This window comes from Gekko japonicus, unplaced genomic scaffold (assembly GCF_001447785.1).
Source record: "Gekko japonicus isolate JY-2015 unplaced genomic scaffold, Gekko_japonicus_V1.1 scaffold16, whole genome shotgun sequence".
Classification (NCBI taxonomy): domain Eukaryota; kingdom Metazoa; phylum Chordata; class Lepidosauria; order Squamata; family Gekkonidae; genus Gekko; species Gekko japonicus.
This window is the reverse complement of record NW_015169777.1, coordinates 2,367,800-2,384,404: the sequence shown is the minus strand read 5'-3', so window position 1 is coordinate 2,384,404 and position 16,605 is coordinate 2,367,800. Positions and strand designations below refer to the sequence as shown.

At 41.8% G+C, this 16,605-nt stretch overlaps 1 protein-coding gene across 1 annotated transcript in view; it reads right to left on the bottom strand.

The window, feature by feature from the left end:
• HS2ST1 (heparan sulfate 2-O-sulfotransferase 1) overlaps nucleotides 1–15,812 on the bottom strand; it is a 72,557-nt gene extending 56,745 nt beyond the window's left edge. The window contains exon 1 of the mRNA XM_015416684.1: nucleotides 14,924–15,812. Coding sequence (XP_015272170.1) covers nucleotides 14,924–15,812 — 889 coding nt within the window. The remainder of the gene's footprint in view (nucleotides 1–14,923) is intronic.
• Nucleotides 15,813–16,605: the final 793 nt, after the last annotated feature.

Below are 16,605 nucleotides of genomic sequence, written 5' to 3'. Positions count from 1 at the left end.
TCCATTTTAAACTAGAGAAACTAACTCTGGATTCTTTTTTCTTGTGCACAGAGTCATTGCAAAATGGTTGCTTAAGGTAATGAATGAGAAGCACTCGAATTTGTAAATTTCCCCTTAATTTCTCTATTAGCTCAAGAAGAAATAAATGGCTTAATTCTACTTTGAGCACTTTTATATTTAAGAACAAAATCTCTTTGTAAAATCCTTTCCAAATACAGATTTAATGAAGTATTCAAAACCAGAATGCTACATTTGTGAGTGTACACAGCCATCAATGCTAGATTTGATGCATATTTCAGGAGCCACATATTAGCAAAGCAATGGAAACAACACAAGTACAAAGTTGCTTGAAGACACTTATAGGAAAAGAAAAGAAACTTGTAAGAAAAAAAGTGTCTCCTCTAATATGGGTAAGGGAAGCCTTCAGAGCCATGGGTCATGAACACCACTCAACCTGCCATACTTCTTGTACAACTCTCTTGTAAGATACTCTAATGAGATGAGAAAGTTATGACATCACTCCACAAGGTTTCTGAAAACAAGATACATTAGATGTGAAGAACAGCAGGCTGGGTGGCTCCCATGATTATATCTACTTTCACAAAAATGAAAGGTACTAAAATAGAGTTTAATAGAACAACAGGAAAAGATTTGGACTATCAAGTGGGAAAACCACAAAAGAAGAGCCACAATAACACTATTCACTGCAATGGCCTCTGAGCCTGGTCCAATCCTTTCTAAGGCAATTTAAGCCTCTCATCAGATCCACCATTGTTTTATTACTGATGTAGAGTGGTAACCTATCACTCTTGCAGTATATTTACTGTCCTGTCCACGAGAGCATATTATCTTACATAAATGGGGGTGAACCTATATCAGTGGGTAAATGCACGTGCACAGCCTTGGAATACAGTGGAAGATAACTCAAAACTACTGTGTTTGACACAGTATGGTTTACGTAAACACATGCCAAATTTAAATGCTTTAAGCTTCTTTAGAAATAATACCATTAAAGCTGTCAGAACATCGACTGTATTAATCTGAGGGTCATGGGGATAAGTAGAATGATAACTTAATACCTGCTTCATATAGTCAATACTTATTATTTTATGGTATTATTGCAAATACATGATTGGCTTCCCAGAAAACAAACTGGTGACATGCATGACTGTTATTCATTTAATTAAAGAACTATTTGTTTCGGGGAAAGAGGGAGGAGAAACTGGGGGAGGGAGGAATCTTCAATGCAGATTAGTGTTGGATTAATAATAAAGATGATGAGATTATAGATATTTTCAAGTGTATGAGAACAGAAATCTGGCATTTTACAGTAACATCATTTGCTATGCAACCCTAAAAAACAAACACAGCAAGATAAAAAAATGAAACTAGATTAAAAACTCAGAAAATCCCCAAAACTCAGAAAATCCCCAAAACTCAGAAAAAACCTTAACTGCAGTGGAACACAGTGATATTCTTTAGGCTCAATTAGTAATCTCAGTGGTTGACATATTGATGGAATGATTTGAACACCTTCTGTAATTCTCCAGGCTTAAACTATACAAAGGCAAAGACTCATTTCTGCCCTTAAACAGAACAAAGCTCCATTATGTAGTACAAAATGGGTGAATAACAATTTCAAAATGAGACCCAACAGCTGCATGATTGCATGAACTGCATCCCCCCTTTTGTGGTCCAAATCAAAGCAACCGTTATTTCCATTTTATCAGTATTTTCTCCACAGCAACACAGGTACATTACAAATGGCAAGAACTGTACACATATGCCTCATCACTGCTCAGTCTTGATGGGGTTGCAATTAGGATGTGTGTGTTATTTGCCATCAAATCATTTTCAATTTATGGTGACCCTATGAATTAATGACCTCTAAAATGTCCTATCATTAACAGCCTTGCTCAGGTCCTGCAAACTGAGGCGCAGATGTAAATTTCCAGACATGGGAAGCCATGCAAAAATTTTAAATACACACAGTACTTATTTTCTTATCAAACCTTTTACTGTTTTAGGAATATCAATTTATAGCATAGCATATACAATTGTAGTATTTGGCATGCTTATGTAATTGACGAGTATAAAGAATTGTTAATATATCAGTACTAGAGATAGCACTACCAACTGCTGTACTTATGATACCTTAACACATGTATCTTACATTTTGCAATCAGCAGGAAAAAATAAAAGTTGAAAACAGAAAGCGCAAATTTCATAATAAACAAAGGAAGTTAATGATTTGCACAGAACAGTATCAACTGGACTAGCCTCTTATCTAGATATACTCTTTAACATTGGAAATACTTCAACAGTGTATCATCACCACACACCCTACAGAGATTTCATGGTGGAAAGAAGGAGGAGGAGGAGGAGGAGACTGGATTTATACCCCACCCTTCTCTACCCAAGGGAGTCTCAGAGCGGCTTACAAACTCCTTTCCCTTCCCCTCCCCACAACAGACACCCTGTGAGGTAGGTGGGGCTGAGAGAGCTCTGACAGAAACTGCTCTTTTTCAAGAACAGCTGTGCCAGAACTATGGCTTGCCCAAGGTCATCCAGCAGGTGCAAGTGGAGGAGTGGGGAATTAAACCCAGTTCTCCCAGATTAGAGTCCGTGCATTTAACCACTACCCCAACGTGCACTTAACCACTACACCAAGCTTACGTCACACTGAAGCAATATATTCTTGAAATTATGTCATATGTCTCCAGAACACATGAAACTGTTTTCTAGTGAGTCAGACCACTGGCCTATCACCTCCAAGTAGCTGTTTTAATGCAAAGGAATTTCAGAAACAGACTGGAATGGAAGATTGCTTAATTACAAGCTATTACAACACTCAGGACAATTGAACCCCCCAGGGCTTAACAGAGATATCAGTTTCCTATCACATGACACATGCTAAGTCACTCAGTTCTCACTTATACCCAGAATTAAACTTCATTGGTCTTAAAGGTTCTACTGGACTCAAATTTAGTTCTCACATCTATTGTTAACACTTTTATTATCTGTATGCTGCTATCCACAGACCTTGCCAACTGCGTTATTCCAGTCTAGTTGTACCTTAAGCATCTCGACTCTAATTAGCTCCTCCTGGCAACTAACCTTCCCTCTACACTTGAGGAAATCTGTTTCAATGTATCTGAGGAATTGTGCATCTACACATGCAAATCCTCTCAATTCTCACTTATACCCAGAATTGAACTTTGTTGGTCTTAAAGGTGTCAATGGACCCAAACTCAGTTCTTACATCTGTTAGTTAACTCTTGTATTTTTATGCTGATTTGCTGCCATTCACAGGTCTACCAACTGCCTTGATCCAATCTCAGCTATACTTATCGACCAGTTACTTATGCATCTTTAACTAGCCCTTCATGGCTACTAACCCCCCCCCCCCTCTATGTAAGGCTTGAGGAAAACTGTTTCAATGTATCTGATGAAGTGTGAATGGACACAAAAACTTATACCTAGAATATTGATCTTGCACAGTGGAGTAAACTGGGGGAAATGAATGTGAAAGTAACTAAATCGGTTGCATTTAAAGAGAATTTGTATAAGATGTTTTAATGATGGTATTTAACACCAGACAGATTAGCTAAAATGTATAAAAACATGCCAAATAGTTGCTGGAAGTGTAGAAAGCATGTAGGTATGTTTTACCATATGTGGTGCAAAACCAAACAAAGGTTAGTGGAAAGGAGGGCCAATATTAAAATCTTTTCATAAAAAGAGGTACATGTATTTATTGATAATATCAAATTAAAACATATATAGGGGCCCAATTATATCCAATATATATAAAACATAACCATAACCAGGGCTAAAAGAGTTGACCTGACGCGTTTCGGCCGAATCAGCCTTCCTCAGAGGTCATACAAGTGTGGCTAGATGGTAAATAGTTACATTCATAAAAACACAATCAGGAATATATACAAACTATAAATTCAACAAGGACCATAAAGTAAATTGTTCAGAAGTAAAATAACCAGGCACAGGATAAATATGCACATGAAACCTTTTTAGTGCAATCACTAGCCCAGTGATTATAAAATCCACCTATGGTCCACAAATAACCTTCTTTGATTGTGTTGCCACAATATTCACAAGTAAAAAGCAGATGATTTTGACAAAAATCAAAGGTACTTTATAATCCATATAGTAACAGCAGCAAGAATCTTATTTGCAACCTTTTGGAAACTTCCCAAATACCTTCGGAACAAGACTTAATAGTGAAGATTATGGAAAGTGTGGAAATGGATAAATGGATAAATTGACTTTGATGCTAAGAGGGCAAATGGAAGACGATTTCTTCGGACTATGGACTCCTTTTTATGACTGGATAAAAAAGAAACATAAAGATGTGAATATTTTGATAATATGATATGAAGAAGAGTCTATGAACTCTTAAAAATTCACAGTCTATCTTTTGGTAATGTGAAATGATAAGTGGAAAAGATTTGTATGCAGAAGATTTTTTACTTTTGTTTCCTTCATCTTCCCTAACCCTGTATAACCTTAAAAATTTAATAAGGTGTATTAAAAAAAAAAAGCTTATACCCAGAATTAAAATTTGTTCATCTTAAAGGTGCCAATGGACTCAAACTTTATTCTCTTGCTTCAGAACAGCACAACTACCCACCAGAATCTATTGTCTAACCACTCACTATTCTCTGGATCAAACCCAATGAATTTAAATAGCATCAAGAAACAAAACTGCTCTAGATCACATTAAGAGCTGAGTATACTAATAACCAATGCTCCCTCTAAGCTGCGGAGTCTTGTGAGCAAAAATTCTACTTTGTGAGCTAACGGCATTAAAGTTGTGAGCGAGCGATTTGGCTACTGCCTAAATTAGCTTGCTCTGGAGCCATTCTTCCTGAGCTAAGACAAAAATGTGTGAGCTGGAGGCTAGAAAACTGTGAACTAGCTCACACTAACTCAGCTGAGAGGGAACACTGCATAACTAGTCTTACACGTTTAATTCTAACATTCTTGACAGAACACATTATTAATGATTGCTGGGTTTACTATTTTACAATAAAAAGCATTAAACTAATGAACTGTTAAACTAATTAAACTAATGGTGGAAACCATTATTAAGGAAAGAATTAGTAGGCACATAGATGAACAAAACCTACTGAGGCAGACTCAACACGGTTTCTGTAAGGGAAGATCTTGTCTCACTAACCTGTTAGTGTTCCTTGAGGGGGTGAACAAACATGTGGACAAGGGGGATCCAATAGATATTATTTACCTTGACTTCCAGAAAGCTTTTGATAAAGTTCCTCATCAAAGGCTCCTAAGTAAGCTCAAAAATCATGGGATAGAAGGACAAGTCCTTTTATGGATCAAAAACTGGCTAGTTCATAGAAAACAGAGAGTGAGTGTAGGTGGGAAATTTTCTCAGTGGAGGGTGGTAAGCAGTGGGGTACCACAGGGATCAGTACTTGGTCCACTGCTTTTTAACTTGTTCATTAATGATTTGGAGATGGGAGTAAGCAGTGAAGTGGCTAAATTTGCGGATGATACAAAGTTGTTCAAGGTGGTGAAAACCAGTGAGGATTGTGAGGCACTCCAAGGGGATCTGGCAAGGATGGGCGAGTGGGCGTCAACATGGCAAATGGGGTTCAATGTGGCCAAGTGCAAGGTGATGCACATTGGAGCCAAAAATCCTAAATATAAATACACATTGATGGGGTCTGAACTGGCAGAGACTGAGCAAGAGAGAGATCTTGGAGTTGTAGTGGATAACTCACTGAAAATGTCGAGACAGTGTGTGACTGCAATAAAGAAGGCCAATGCTATGCTGGGGATTATTAGGAAGGGTATTGAAAACAGATCAGCCAATATAATAATGCCCCTATATAAATCAATGGTGAGACCTCATTTGGAATACTGTGTGCAGTTCTGGGCACCACACCTTAAAAAGGATATTATAGCTTTGGAAAAAGTGCAGAAAAGGGCAACTCGAATGATAAAAGGGTTGGAACACTTTCCCTATGAGGAAAGGTTAAAGCGCTTAGGGCTCTTTAGCTTGGAGAAAAGACGACTGAGGGGTGACATGATCGAGGTTTATAAGATTAAGGACGTCCTTCTTCACCCAAAGAGTGATTAACACTTGGAATTCACTGCCACAGGAAGTGGTGGGTGCTACAAGCATGGATGGCTTCAAAAGGGAATTAGATAAGCATATGGAGCAGAGGTCCATCAGTGGCTATTAGCCACAAGGTATAGCTAGGGGCTCTGGGGCAAGTGATGCTCTGTCTTCTTGGTGCTTGGGGGGGTCAACAGTGGGAGGGCTTCTAATGTCCTGGCTCCACTGCTGGACCTCCTGATGGCACTGGTATTTCTGGCCACTGTGTGACACAGAGTGTTGGACTGGATGGGCCTTTGGCCTGATCCAACATTGGCGTCTCTTATGTTCTTAACTGGTATTTACCCATAACATCCAATGTGTTTCTTTTTCCCAACACTGAGTAAAGCATCTTTAGAAGAGCAAGAAAATAATAACAGAATTATTTTTACACTCCAACAATTGCACCTGGTGCTCTGTGCTACTGGTAAGCAAAGTCAGCTAAGACAACTCCAGCTGGGCTTTGATATCATTAAATACAATCTAATGCAGCAGCTGTCTAAAAATTGGAGCTAGCGATGCTGAAAACCTGCTAGTGTTTCATTAGCATCAGATAATCCATTTCAAGAAATCTTCTGCAAGATTTTTAAACTGTACAACTATACTGAATGTTATATATAGAAAGGTGTTAGCTAATTTGCTAGGTTGCTAGGTTAAATCTAACACTAAAATCTTCTGTGTTTAAGAAACATGTTGCCCCTTAGTTTGTGCACCCTGATTCGTAGAATTCCTGACCTTAACTGAAAACAAAGTTGTAACAGGTGTTCTCTGAGTAATCAGCAGTGTGGTCACATGTATGTGACTGCATGTATAGGCAAGGCACGAACCTTCTCGAGCTCTAGGCAATGGAGAAGGTAGCCCCACTCCAATTGAGAGTGCACTATGCATATTCCAAAAGAAAGGATATATTTCTTCTATAGAGTCCCATTCCTAACAGCTACAAGGGCCCAAAATGAATTACTGGAGAAAGAACAGCCATCTTTATGCTACATAGGCAACAAGAATATTCACATTTAGCAGCATAAAAGGACTGTGATGAAGTAGTCTGCCCATGTAAGAAAATAAAGAACATGACATTGAGTTGCGGCTAACTCACAGTGACTCCTGCTATGGGGTGTTCCAGGCAAGAAGTGACCAGAGGTGATGTGCTATTGTCTTCCTCTGTATAGCAACCCCAGTCTTACGTAGAGGTGTCCCACCCAAGTACTAACTGTGACCAACTGTGACCAACCCTGATGTGTAATGACTACAGAAGCAAGAAAGAATATATTTATTTACAGAATCTGCATCCCACCTTTCTGCCCTTACACTGGCCGTCAAGGTGGCTCACTATTTAAAACATACAGAATAAAATACATTCCCCTCTCCCAAACATATCTCATCAAAATAATATTTTAAAACATTTTTAAAAGAGTTAAAATACATTCTAGACATAAAACATTGGTTAGGAAAGAAGAATCATTGAGGGAATGCCAAAGAAAACAAAAAAGTCTTCATCCGCTGGCAGAAGACGGCAACAGAAGGGGGCAGACTAACCTTCCTGAGGATAGAGTATCAGAGCTTTGGTGCCGTGACTGAGAAGGCCCTCTCCCGGGTTGCCACCTGCCTAATCTCAGAAGATGGGGACACCCAAAGCAGGGCCTCCAAGACTACCGTAACAGTTGGACAGGTTCATAAGGGATTAGATGATCCTTCACGTTGGTCCCAAACCATATAGGGCTTTGAACATCAAGACCAGCACTGTACCCAGAAACAAATGGAAAGCCAGTGTTGGTGGAGTGGTACAGTTCCTAGAACATGTGGACAAGGGGGACCCAATAGATGTTGTTTACCTTGACTTCAAGAAAGCTTTTGATAAAGTTGCTTATCAAAGGCTCCTAAGTAAGCTCAATAGTCACGGGATAAAAGGACAAGTCCTTTTGTGGATAAAAACCTGGCTAATTAATAGGAAACAGAAAGTGAGTATAAATAGGCAATTTTCATAGTGGAGGATGGTTAAGCAGTGGGGTACCGCAGGGATCAGTACTTGGTCCGATGCTTTTTAACTTGTTCATTAATGATTTGGAGTTGGGAGTAAGCAGTGAAGTGGCTAAATTTGCGGACGACATGCAGTTGTTCAGGGTGCTGAAAAACAGGGAGGATTGTGAGGCACTCCAAAGAGATCTGTAAAATAGGGTTCAAGTGATGCACATTGGAGCCAAAAATCCTAACTATAAATTCACGTTGATGGGGTCCGAACTGGTAGAAACTGACCAAGAGAGAGATCTTGGAGTCGTAGTAGATAACTCATGTTGAGACAGTGTGCGACTGCAATAAAAAAGGCCAATGCTGTGCTGGGGCTTATTAGGAAGGTAATTGAAAACAAATCAGCCAGTGTCACAATGCCCCTGTATAAATTGATGGTGCTACCTCATTTGGAATACTGTGTACAATTCTGGTCACCACACCTCAAAAAGGATATTATAGAATTGGAAAAAGTGCAGAAAAGGGCAACTCGAATGATAAAAGGGTTGGACCCCTTTCTGTATGAAGATAGGTTAAAGCCCTTGGGGCTCTTTAGCTTGGAGAAACGATAGCTGAGGGGTGACATGATTGAGGTTTATAAGATTATGCATGGGATAGAGCAGGTAGAGAAAGAAGTACTTTTCTCCCTTTCTCAGAATACAAGACCTCGTGGGCACTCAATAAAATTGCTGAGCAGTCAGGTTAGAACAGATAAAAGGAAGTACTTCTTCACCCAAAGAGCGATGAACACATGGAATTCACTGCCACAGGAGGTGGTGGCGACTACTAGCATGGACAGCTTCAAGAGGGAATTAGATAAACATATGGAGCAGAGATCCATCAGTGGCTATTAGTCACAAGGTATACATAGGAACTCTGGGGCAAGTGATGCTCTGTATTCTTGGTGCTGGGGGGGGGCAACAGTGGGAGAGCTTCTAGTGTCCTGACCCCACTGATGGACCTCCTGATCAGTGTTCCCTCTAAGCTGAGTTGGTGTGAGCTAGCTCACAGTTTTTTAGCCTCCAGCTCAAACATTTTTGTCTTAGCTCGGGAAGGGCGGCTCCGGAGCAAACTAATTTGTGCAGCAGCCAAATAGCTCACTCACAACTTTAAAGCCAGTAGCTCACAAAGTAGAATTTTTGCTCACAAGATTCCACAGCTTAGAGGGAACATTGCTCCTGATGGTACCTGGTATTTTTGGCCACTGTGTAACAGAGTGTTGGACTGGATGGCCCATTGGCCTGATCCAACATTGGTTTCTCTTATGTTCTTATGTTGTTAACCCACTCCATCAACATCTGGCCTGCAGCATTCTATACCAACTGAAATTTCCAAACACTTTTCAAGGGCAGCCCCACGTATATGACATTATAAGGATTATGGATTGAATCCTTTGTGCTACTGACAGTGCCACACTAAACATGGTCACTGGAAGGACCCCCTCTTGCAGTTGTGTAATTCACAGGACACAAGTATACGGAATTTATCCTGCTTTGAGCAGCACATGGTATGCTTGCATTGCTGCTTCTGACAATGCAGTAATATTTGGCAAGACTCTAGCCCTTTGAGGTGGGCTTTTAGAACACTCACAGATGTCTTCTGCCCACATATTTTTGACTATTTAGTGAAACTGTTAAATCAAGATGTTACAACATGCATATAAGCATCTGCTGGGTAAAAGAAGAGAGGTCTCCCATTTCCTCCTTTGTTTACTCTTCCCCTCCCCCCTACTTTCATGCTCAAGCTACTCTCATTTCTCCTACTGGAAACAGACCACTGGATACTTCCTGTGAAGGGTCCTTCTCCTCTGAAGTAAGGAAGACGTTTTGAGGAGTGAATCCCAACATCCAATCAGGGAGGCAAGAACAATTGTTTCAACTTCCTGTCTCTAGCCTGTGGGAGTTGCCTCCTTCAGTGTTGGTAACCCCGAAAGCAGTTAAACTATAATGTCAACTCTAGGAAAGAGAACAAACAAAGAAGAATAGAACAGCAACGTAGATAAGAAAAAACAGGTAAGCAATATGGCTGAGACAAAAAGTGAGCCTGCTGACTAACTACTTTATGAGTTTGCAAACTTCCTCAACTATTGCATGTCTTGCAAATGCAGCATTGGTGGCAGCACTCCTGACAGAATGGGCTGCCATGCCAGCAGGGATAAGAAGCTTGTGAAGTTGTATAGGCTTTGACTAGGCACGTTTTGAGTGTACTACTTATGGCCGACTTGGACATCCTTTGTCCTCTGTTAGGTGGAGAGACAGACAAAAATAACACATTGGTTTTTCTAATGTGACTGGTTCAATGAATATATGTTTTGAGAGCTCTTCGGACATCAAGGGAATGCCATCTCCCTTTGATGATTTGGGATGGAGCAGAAGGATGGAAGAAATATTTCTTGAGCTCTATGAAGGCGGAATTAACTTTTGACATAAAAGTATGATCTGGTGTAAGTACCACCTTGTCCTTGTGAAATGTGCATAGCTCGAGTTTTACTGAGAGCGAACTTAGTTCAGAGACCCTTCTGGAAAATGTGATAGCCATAAGAACAGAAGTCTTCGTCCTCAGCCATTTCAATGAGACTTCCTTGAGTGGCTTGAATGGTGGATTGGTAAGTGCTGAAAGAACCTTATGTAGCTTCCATGTGGGGAGCCTATAAACCTGTGGTGGGTCTCTCAAGGTCATGCCTCAAAGAAAACATTGTATGTGAGGACGCCGTGAAATGCTTGTGCCTTTGACTTGGGGCAGGATCGTGGCCAAGGCTGTGATCTGTCATTTGAGAGTGGAAGCTTTTAGCCCTCGTTTGACTTCTTCTTGCATGAATGCCAAGATTGAATTAAGTGATGGTTTCAGTGGATCAACCTTCTTTCTTCTGCACCAACATATGAACGCTTTCGAGGATGTATTATAAATTCTGTTACCTGATTGTCTTCTGGAGGCCAAGAGGGTTTCTGTGATATCAGTGTCATACACCAGCTGAAGGAAACCTCTCAACCTCCAGGTGGTCAAGTGCAGCCAATCTGGTTGTGGATGCCAGATGGGTCCCTGGTGCAGAATGTCTAGTGACACTGGTAACCTCCAGGGGGGGCTCTATCAACATCTCTTGTAGAGTTGAGAACCATGGCCTGTGTGGCCAGAACGGGGCCACTAAAATGATGTCCACTCCTTATTCCTTGATATTCCTGAGCACCTTGGATAAGATCGGGATGGGTGGAAAGGCAAATAACAGGGTTCTTTGGCCACTGAGAGGTGAACACGCCTGTTGCCTCTGCTCTGGTGTGGAAAAAACTTGTGAAAAATCTGTTGAGTTGGTGATATCTTGGGGATGCAAAGAGATCTATTTGTGAGAGGCCGAAGAGCCTGGTGATTGGCAGGAATAATTCCTTCTTGAGGGACCACTCTCCGTCCTGAATCATCTGCCTGCTGAGCCAGACTGCTTAGTTGTTCAAAGTCCCTTTTATGTGCTCTGCCCAAATTGACAGATTTTTTTCTGCCTAGTTTAGTATCTTTGTTGCTGCCTTGTGAAGGAAGGACAATCTCGATCCCCCCTACTTGTTTATGTAAGCTTTGGCTGATACTTTGGCTGTCCTCACTAGTATGTGTATATGAGCTATCTGTAGATGGAAGTGCCTTAGTGCAAGATATATGGCTTTCAACTCCAGAATGGCACACTGGTACTTACTGTTTATTCTCTGTGGAAGTAAGTAGGAGAGCCGGATGTGTGAGGAACTTTCTTCCCTCCACTTTTGGTGGCAGGAAGTCCAGTTTTATTGTTCCAGAGGGGAAGAGTTTCCTCATCTCCCCTTCAGTCCAGAAACTTCCGTAGGTCCCCTGGGACACAATGTAACCTGAAAAACCTTGCAAACACAACAGCACAATCCAACCCAAACTAAAAACTGGGTCGGTCATCTGATCAGGAAACTTCCCTCTTTTTCTACATCTCTATCTGCACTTCTATTTTTCATTTTCTTTTTTTGGGGGGTAGACCCAAGTCTCCTAGTCACTTCCAAGATAATGGACCTTCATAGTAAGTGCCAATGTGCTGTTCACCCTTGGAAGGACTAGGAGACCCGGATGTGTGGGGATGTAACAAAACATACTGTCCCCAGGGTGGGTAAAAGTCTCTACACACTTAATCCTCTTGCACTACCTGCTGCAGGACTCAGTGGCCAAGGGTTGTATCCGAAGATGTCCACTTGATTACCTTGTAGAGTGTATAAAGATAGGACTGGGCCAGATAATCACCCTACATATCTCCCCCATGGAAGCCCCCAGGGCTGTGGAAGTGGCTGTCCTCCTAACAGATTGGGCTGAATACCCTTGAGGGGAGGGATCTTGGCTGTCTGGTAAGTTAATGTGATGCACTGCTTCAGCCACCTACTCAGTGAAGTCTTGGTTACCATCTCTATTGGGGGGAACAATGCCCCCAAGAACAAATCAGACCTACACCAATGTTTAGCTCTAAAAATATACATGCAAAAATCCCTATGGACATAGAGAGTAGCCAGTTCCACTTGTTTTAGTCTGACAGATTAAGACAAGGTTAGGGAGGTAGATCTCCTCAGATCTGCAGAACATGCAAGTTAATCTTGGTCAACTGAAAAACCACCATGTCCCGATAGAACACACACAAGCCCTTTCTGATAAAGATGAGTTCCTATTCATAAGACTCTACAGGCTGAAGTCATTGAGACCACAAAAAAGGTCTTTAACATAATTGCCTTCATAGAACTTCATGATGTGGTTCAAATAGATCACAAGTCAGGGCCTTAATGGCCAAATTAAACCTCCAAGTTAGAAATCTGTGTATTGTAGGAAGAAGGGGAAAAGAATGCTCCCTATCAAAAATCTCTTCAATTAGCCGATATAAGGAAATAAGGTAAACCATCACACTCTGGTAGGGCATGGCTAGAACTGTCAATCCTCTCTTTAAACTACTGGGGCACAGTACCCTGTCAGACTGCTCTGTAAAAAAGGCAATACGTTCTTTAGAGTTGGGTTCAAATTCTCCACTTAGCTATCAGTGCACTAGCACAGTAAATGGTCAATTTCTTTGAACAGTCTGAAAATATACTTCAAAACTGAAAAATTCTATGGACACAAAATATTATAAGTTTTCTACTAACACTGGCAAGATGCATGACAGTAACTCATTTACTCATTGTAGGGGTTTCTGTGTGGGAGAATATATTGGCAACTATAACCTTGGCCTACTCTGTTCAGGTAATAACTGCTTCAGAACATTCCAAAGAAGAAGCCAGAAGACTGCCATTAAAATCTTCTTTCCTCAACCACTTCAACATGACTTGATGGGAGAGGTAAACTTCTTCCCACTTAATTGACTATCAAAAACCATTCCCCTGGACAGAAAATCCCAGCAGGAAAGGAGGGTAAAGAACTTCAGTCAGAGGTGAGCAGCTGGCCACTTTTCTCTGTGATCTCTGTAAAATCCCGCATGTGATCACGGTAACTGAATCTGCCCCAAATACATTTACACTGGTAAATTCTTTTCTTCTTCCCCTCACCCTCTCATCACTTCTTCCTTTTCTTCCTACCCCTCATTCTTACAGTGATGACTTGTTTCCCCATGAAGCTACCAGGAGATTCCATTAACTCAGTTGGAATACAGCCAGCATCTTTTAAAAAATCACACCCAGAATATTGGATCAACATGATCAAAGAATATATTAGTAGTGAGAAAAGACCTCTGAAAATTATAACATCTGACAAGTTGTGAAAATTTGCTAGGAAAAAGTTGACAGGCAAAGGATTCAAAGAACCATACTTGAAGTAGACAGATAAAATGTTTTTGTGAAAAGAATTACTTGAGGGTGAACTTCAGGGCATGTATCAAGTTCATTGCTAAATGAAGCTTCTAATTAAAATAGGACTGGGTCCTGTGGATCTCCACCAGCAAAGAGGCTTTCCTCAAGCAGAAGGAATCTTCTCCTTTTGCAAAGGCTTCCTGGAACAGACAAACGCTCTTTCAGCGGAAGGAAGTTTCACCTGACCAAATCCTCAGGATCCATCCTACAGTCTTCCTTGCCTTCATAAGCGAACACATTTGGATACATTTCCCATTCCTCACAACAAAGTAGTCACTGGAAAATGGCCCATTGGCACTTCTCGTGAAGGGGCTTTCTCCTCTGAGGTTAGGAGAACATCTCTATGGGTTATTCCCACCATTCCTTCAGGGAGGCAGGAAACACTTTTTTCCACTTCCTGTTGGCACCTTCATAATGACCCATCTCCTCAGTTCTGGAACTCCAAAAGCAGTGAGTATGCCACCAAACTATTGCCCTTAAACTAAATAACAAACACTGTGAACGACCATTGGTTACTCACCGTGAAGGGTCCTTCTCCTCTGAGATTTGGAGGACATCTTGTGGGTAATTCCCATCCATCTCTCAGGGAGGCAGGAACTTCAAACTGTTTCCTGTGGTGGGAGTCACCCTCAACTCAGTTTTGGGACTCCGAAAGCAGTACTATAGCTCAGAAGAAGGAATAGTAAGGAACACAACAGATAGTTGAACTCTGATTTTTAACTTGCGATTAAACTCTGTGTAACCAGAAACAGAATAAAGATACACACACACACACACATATATATATACACACACAGTGAAGAACATGATGACCTGGGAGGACCAAGAAGTCCTCCAAACCTCAGAGAAGGACCCTTCACGATGAGTAACCAATGGTCGTTCTCCCTCTGAGGTGGAGGCCATCTTGTGGGAGAAAACACTGTAGGGGTCTGGAATGAAGACACGCCCACTGCACCATGTCTATGCTGGAAATCATTAGGCCCAGGAGCGTGGCCAAGGTCATCAGGCTTGATGAGGAACTCCTGGATCCTCTTGGCCTTGGGCAATGGCAAGAAAAGCGGATCGCATCTTGCATCGATCACCACCCCCAAGTGTTCGATTCTCTGGAATGGACAGAAAGAGCTCTTGACAGTATTGACCAGAAACCCGTGGTTCTGAAGACACTGTAGTGTCACTTGGGTGTTCCAGCTGGAAGCCTCCCTGTTGACAGCCTGTACCACTACGGCGTCGAGATATGGGTGGACATGAATCCCCTGTCTTCTGAGATATACTACAGGCTTGACAATTAGCTTGGAAAAGAGTCTGGGTGCCATGGACAGGCTGAACAGAAGTGCCCTGTATTGTAAGTATTGACAACGCACACAAAAGCGAAGGAAACATTTGTGCGGTGGATGAACTGGAACATGAAGGTAGGCCTCTGTGAGGAATTCATCTGGTAGAAGAGAGTCTATTTTGGATCTCAAGGTTTCCATTTGAAAATGACGAAGCCTGATGAACCTGTTCAGAAATTTGAGATCCAGTATGGCTCTCCAGTCACTATTCTTCTTGGGAACCTGTCCTCGTTCAGAATGTGGAACCGGTTCTATGGCACGAATGTCCAAAAGATGGCAGATGGCCTTGTTGACAATGTCCCTCTTGCTGACTTGCTGATTGGTGAAACTAGGAATCTTTCTGGTGGGTGACTGCGGAACTCTATGGTGTAGCCGTTCAACATGATTTCCAAGGCCCAAGAGTCTGCCTGGGAATCCATCCACACACGGGTGAAAATGAAGTAGATGAGCCCCCACCAGAAGCGATGCATAGTCATGCCTGCTTGGGCTTGGAATCTCATTTCCATCTGTCATTCTTGCTGAAGGCAGGCTTGTGGAATCTGGATCCGTACTATAGCAGCTCTAGAGGCAATCAAAGCTGAGGTTGACACCCTCACCATCATAGCAATCACCTCATGGATCCTTTTAAGTATTGCCTCAGCCTTCTTTTCTATAGGATCTCAAATTGACCCCTGTCCATCTTCAGACACTAGATCTGCATACTGGACTGCCACTATTGGAGCATCCACAGGAGGTACCTGCAACAATTCATTGGCACACTGTGTAGTTTTTTCACGAATGGGGGAAACTGCCTGTTGGCCATAGGTCTATCCCATTCTACCCTAAGCTGATGTTCAAAGTACTCAGGGAAGGGAAAACCCTTTTCCACATTCTCCTCGGGTGGAAAAAACTCAGAATTCCCCCTGGATTTGGACTTAAATTTGGACCCAGGAGGCTTCTGGTCATTAGAATGGGGGATGTTTTGGCACTCTAACGCCTTCACAGCCTTAGTCAGAAGGTAATGATAGTCCTCGGCTTTGAAAAACTGATTGGACTGCTTGAGACGACTTCTTCTTCTTCTTCTTCTTCTTCTTCTTCTTCTTCTTCTTCTTCTTCTGAGAGGAGTTCCCCCTCTTCAAAATCCTCTATCATGGATGCAGTAGAATCTCCATCTCCCCACTGATCACCCCTGCGGGAAGGGGAGACCGTAGCGCTCGCCCAGCTTGCCCCCCGGGGTACTCGGTCCTACACCAATCCCGGATGAGGGGACGGGGGGGAGGAGTGGCGATGTTTGTACGGGAGGCTTACTCCTTCAGGGCGCTCCCTA